The sequence below is a fragment of the Sciurus vulgaris genome, assembly GCF_902686455.1.
Source record: "Sciurus vulgaris genome assembly, chromosome: 13".
In the NCBI taxonomy this organism is placed as follows: domain Eukaryota; kingdom Metazoa; phylum Chordata; class Mammalia; order Rodentia; family Sciuridae; genus Sciurus; species Sciurus vulgaris.
The window spans coordinates 24,478,550-24,484,549 of NC_136474.1; the positions used below are offsets into that span (position 1 = coordinate 24,478,550).

Here is a 6,000-nt window from a genome sequence, read left to right on the forward strand (position 1 = left end):
GGTCTGAATCTGTGCTAGAAAAATGATGATAAGTTTACAAAAACATGCAGTTTTCTTTAATCCATATAAATGGTTTTACGTATAAGAAACAAATCTCTTTAAGCTAACATATTTTAACTTCATTCATTTGTATCCAAAATTATTGCCTAGAGAAAAGGCAAGAACTCACGGAAGATATGCAGTTTATTATTAGAGCAGCAATGATAAGGCTGTATGACAGCCAATATCAACTCATCCTTCTAAGAAAATGATAAACCTATGACAATCAGTGAACTTTATTTCTGAAAAAGTAACTGTAATATAGAAAACACCAGAAAGGACACCCTCGCCAAGAGTGTAATCATGACTCGGCTCACATTTTCCTAAAGTCTACCATACTCACTTGCTTATTTGCTAAAAGAAAGAATGAGCCACCTAATGAAAAGAAGGTTTCCCAGATGCTGAGGTAGGTCAAGAAACTCAACTGCCAGCAGAAGTATTTTATAATTCAAACTCGAGACCCTCACTCTTTGCTATTTTATGACTTCTATGAGACTCCTTCCATTCTCTCCTCTCAGTACGACCAGCCCTCTCACGACTTCCAGCTCCGTGTGGCTTGTCCCTGCTCCTGTTCACGTTGCTTCTGCTTTCTGGGACACCTACCTTAATCCCTTTGCAGCACTCCAAACCCTCTCTCAAGGCCTAAGCTCCATCCTCCAGTCCCTGGGGCCTGTGTCTCACAGGTGAACACTCGCAATAATCATTTCTGGGCTGCTCTGTGGTTCCACTCTTTCAACGTTTGGTTCACCCAAACAAAATTCAGTGCAGTCAGAGTAAGAACTGAATTTATTGAATGGTGACTATATGGAGGTCAGAGGGATGGAGGATGAAGGGGAAGCAAAGGACAAAGCCCAGCCCTCAAACACTTCTTGGCTCAAGATGGCAGGAGGTCCCACATCCTGGCAGTACCACACATCCTAGTTTTAGTGTGACCACCCACCCTAGAGAAGGGCAGAGCTGTGAGAGGCCACATTCAATGTGTTTGCTCGTGAAAGGCATCCTGGAAAGGATGAACCCCACTCATTAATTCAGAAAATATTTGCTGATGTTCTAGTCTCCACATGGAAAAGTTAAACTTCATAGATTGGACGTATTTTCTAGCGCCATTATAACAAAGTACCTCACACAAATTAAGCTCCAGGAGGCCAGAAGACGAGGTGTCCACAGGGCACCTACCTCTGCAAGCCCTCAGCAAAGACCTGTTCCACACTTGCCCACCTCCTAGCTGCTGGTGACCTCCGTGTTCCTTGGCTTGTAGGTGTGACTCCTTCTTCATGGAGGGGCCTTTCCCTCCATGTGCATCCATCTTTGTGTTCAAATGTCATATTGGATTAAGACCAATCTTATTGACCTCATTTTAATGTGGTCGTAATACCTAATTTCCAAATAAAGTCACAGTCCAACATACTGTAGATTAGGATTCCAGCATGTCTGTTTTGGAGAAGCAAAATTCAACCCATACCAGAGAGGCAGAAAGACACGTGAAGTTCAGAGGAAGCTCACACGGTGATGCAGATTCAGGAAAGGAAACCAGTCACTCCAGTGAAGCTCAACTCATGCCCACAGGGGATGGGATGGTGGGAACGGGCACTTGGGGCTACTTTCACTGTTTTGAATTAAAAAGAATTTTATTCTTCACACTATTTCTCCCTAGGCATATAACCTTTTAGAGTAAGCAAAAGAGAGGTGGGGGGGAGAAAAAGGGGAAGGGGAGGTGGATGGTGTTGGTTTGACAATCTCTCTTTTTCAGGGAAACTGTCCCCAACATTTTAAATAGTCTTCATTAATGCAGAGCAAGATTTCAAATATATCTAAGTTACTTCCAAACATCAGGTAGCAAGTTATTTTTGCAATATATTTCAATAAATTAAATATACTTACAAATATTCACAAAAGTTAAACAAAAATGATTCCCCCAAAGAGACTTTGATACATAATCAGCAATGTAAGTGCCACCACTGTGAAGAAATTCAAAGTATTCTGGAGGCTCTCGCTGAGATCTATAGCCTAGGAATTACTCAACGTGTCTACGTAATAAAGAACACACAATTTTTCAATTTCAAAGCCTGTGTTCTTGAATTTGTCATACATAGAGAAATTGCTCATTTATTAAATTTTAAATTTTAAATATCTTTCAGAAGTATGAGATTAAATCAGAGAAAATAAAAGAATGAATTCAATATACTAATGTGAAATAATGCAGAGGCACTGCTAATTATGTTATTCAGCAGAAGAGGAAAATAAATTGCATGATTTCTATTATTCTTAATCTTCCACACTACTTAAGGGTACAGTAACAGGAGGATCTTTCAATATTTTCTTTGAAATAGGCAACTTGCTTTCACTTGGAAATTTTTTTCAAAGCAATTCTTAAGATCCTTTTTCTCATTAGAAGCATCCTTTGCAAATCTCTTCCCCCATTCTGCAGGTTGTCTCTTCACCATTGACTGTTTCCTGTGCTGTGCAGAAGCTTTTGAGTTTGACATTATCTGATTTTTCTACTTGTGGTTTTGTTGGCTATGCTTCTGGAGTTTTCTCCTAAATATCCCTGCCCCAACTAACACACTGATTTAGTTGCTACTCAAGGCATGCATGTATCTAAACACACTCTACCTCCTGAACATGTATAGTTGCTATGTGTTAATTGAAAACAAAATAAAAAGTATACATGAAGACTGTTTCTCCTAACAGATCTGCAGCAATGAGTAGCGATTCTTATTATTAGAAAACATACCCAGATGCTTTCTTCTTGTCGATATTGCTTCCAGTTCCTTCCGCTGTCACTGAACATCAGGAGGTAACTGGTCACCCAGTCGGAGCTCCCATATCCACCCTGGGTGGCCACCGCTGTGACCTCCATTCTCTCTCCAAGGTCAATCTGCAGCCACTGGTATTTATTGGACACAAGTGGGGTCCAGCCACCAGCTCCTTTTTTGAGGCAGAAAAAAAGAAGGAAATGTTAAGGTAGAAGAAACAACTGGGTATACTTGTTACAGGAATAGCAAACAATAAGCTTATAAATATACATAAACTTAAAAAACCCAAAGATTCCTATTAGAAAAAAGAAACTGGATTATGTGTAAATGGATGGACCCTACGCTGTCTTCACATTTAGCGAGATGACCCCTGCCATTCAGAGGGTCCCACTGAGTGCAGGAAGGGTCTGATGTCAGTGGACAGCCAATTTAGCATTCCCGTCATTTGGGGGAGACCAGGCATCTAACTGCCCTTGTGCAGACTCTGTCCTTTGCCAAACACAAAAGACAAAATTCCTAGAGGAAGGCACAGTATTGAGTGTTAAGGAAAGGAAAATGGTCAAAATACTGTCCTGGTGCTCAGACCTCCTCATCCCACAGGAGAAGCAGACATCAGTTCAAGGGGTGGATGACATGGCTCTGTGGGAAAGCACCTGTTTTGCATTCAAGAGGCCCCGAGTTAGATCTTCAGTGTCACAAAAAAATGAAAGGACATTTCAAACTACAGAGTATTTGTGAACTGACCTCATTTACACGTGGAACTTATGGAAGTGGATAAAAGTAGAGAATAGAATGGGGTCACCAGGAACTGAGGGGTGTGCGGTGGGGAGACAATGGTAAACTCTGAAAATCAAAAAAGAATTAGCAGGTCCAGAGCAGGGAGGGGTGGAGGGAGTCCCCGGCAGGGCTGTCCAGTCTGGCTGCCCCACAGGGAGACAGGGAGAGCCACAGAGCGCCTGCGTCTTGGACGGTGACAAGACTGCCAGGGCTCAGAGTCGAAACTGTGCTCTTTTGGTTTTGACAAAGGTCACGTGGGTACCAAGATTGTGACTAGTAATGGCCAGGGATGCCATTTTTTCTGGTCAAATAAATAAAATGGGGGATATCCCTGAACTACTATTTCTTCAATAATCAACATTTAGGGAGAAAAAAAGAATACAATTTCCAAGCTGAGGAGGTGAGCACCTTTACTTTTCCCTGGCTCTGCCACTCACCTGGAGGCTAGGCAGGGAGGTCTGAGGTTCTCCGAGGTTCACTGTTCTTCTCTGACTCATATTATGTGTCTTTATTATTTTTATAACTATACCCTAATTTTTAAAGTATTCACCCATATCCAGCATAACGTAAAGGTTCAAAAAAATTTGATATTGTAACATAACTGGGAAAAGAAGTGATTAAGGGGGATATCACACCAGAATATGGTAAGATGTGATGGAGGAGCATGGAAAAATGTACATACAGGCACCTCTCTGAATTGATGCGCACAAATTATATACTATGTCCTTTTGAGTTCCAAGTTTACAGATTCTTTAGCATTCAGGTTCCAAGATTTCTTTTTCTTTTTCTTTTTTCTTTTTGGTAGTCAATCTTTGTTCAAAATATTTTCCCTTTAAATGTACCATAAGTACAAACCTTTCTGACCCAGACTCTGAAGAAGATATGTATGCATATATGTATATGTGTGTGTGTGTGTGTACACATGCATATCTTCTTGAATACCCATGATATGGGTGTGTGTGTGTACTCACACATACATATATACTTACAGAGATAGGCAGACAGATATAGATGTGGGGGAGGCTCTGATTTTTTATTGTTCATATTTGACTTAACAAGTCTGGGACATGATCTAGTAGACAGTGACTTACTGGTGGCTGACACTGCTCATCGGGGCATACTCTTCTGAAACTCACAGCTAGGTGTTCTTCTGCACACTAGAATCATCCTCCATTCATACAGCACACTTATCTACATGAGGAAAGAATCTCGGATGCTCTGCAGCACCATTTACTGAAGTCACTGCCAGAGAAGGTGCAAGGATCCGGGGACACCTCATATCCACCTCCATGGAAACTGCTCCTGGGGTTCTTCCCTCCCCTTGTTGCTTCTACCAAACTTCACTTTTCAGGAGTTAAGAGATTTCCATTCTTACTCAACATCTCATATTTATCCAGCTGTTGAGAACTCTGGGGTCAGGCACAGAGTCCACTTTATACGAATTCTGACATTTATTTCCAAAGGTAACCATATGAGATAAGCCCTGTTACTACCTGCTTCTGTGGACGCCAAGCAGCCTACCTGGATCTATGCAGATAGCAAGTAGCCAAGGAGGATTCGAATCCAGAATCTATGCTATTTTTTTTTTTTTTTTTTTTTTGGTACCAAGGATTGAATCCAGGGACGCTTAACCACTGAGCCACATCCCCAGTCCTTTTTTATTTTTTATTTTGAGAAAGGGTCTCAGTAAGCTGCATAAGATCGCCCTAAGTTGCTAAGGCTGGCTTTGAACTCACAATTCTCCTGCCTCAGCCTCCCAAACTATTAGGCTTACAAACTAATTTTTAATAGCATGATATTTTGAAGATGCTGGTGGGATGTGGAGGCCCTAAGCAGATGCACAAAGGATGGAAAGTACTTTTGGAATGAGGAGTCTGGGTACTCAGGAAGTATGCAGCAGAGGGGCGCTCCACCCCTGGTCAGGAAAGGCCAGGATTCTACAGCGGATGCACTGGGAGAGTGAGGGTCTATCTCCTGGCCCTTTACTATTGAGATCTACCAGATCTCTGAGGTTAGGGTCCAGATCTGGAATGTCCCCAGAAAGCTCATGTACTGAAAGCATGGTACCTGTTATGGATTAAATATGAGACGTCTCCCAAAAGCTCGTGTGCGAGACAATGCAATAACTTTCAGAGGTGAAATGATGAGGTTATGAAAGCCTTAACATAATAAGTGCATTAATCCTCTGATATGGACTGGCTGGGTGGTAACTGTAGGCGGGCAGGGGGTGACTGAGGAGGTAGGTCACTAGGGGCCTGTCCTTGGGGGTTTACATGTTGTTCCTGGGGTGTGTCATCCTCTCTCTCTCTCTCTCTCTCTCTCTCTCTCTCTCTGCTTCAATTGATTGCTACGTCCTGATCTGCTTTCCTTCTCCATGTCCTTCCACCATGATGTTCAGCCTCACCCTGGGTCCAGAGCTATGGAGCCA

At 42.2% G+C, this 6,000-nt stretch overlaps 1 protein-coding gene across 5 annotated transcripts in view; it reads right to left on the minus strand.

The window, feature by feature from the left end:
• Positions 1-6,000, minus strand: part of LOC306643356 (contactin-associated protein-like 3) — a 212,697-nt gene that overhangs the window by 149,372 nt on the left and 57,325 nt on the right. For all 5 annotated transcript variants that reach the window (XM_079109426.1, XM_079109429.1, XM_079109425.1 and 2 more), the window contains exon 3: positions 2,774-2,967. In XM_079109426.1, the coding sequence (XP_078965552.1) occupies positions 2,774-2,967 (194 nt within the window). The remainder of the gene's footprint in view (positions 1-2,773; positions 2,968-6,000) is intronic.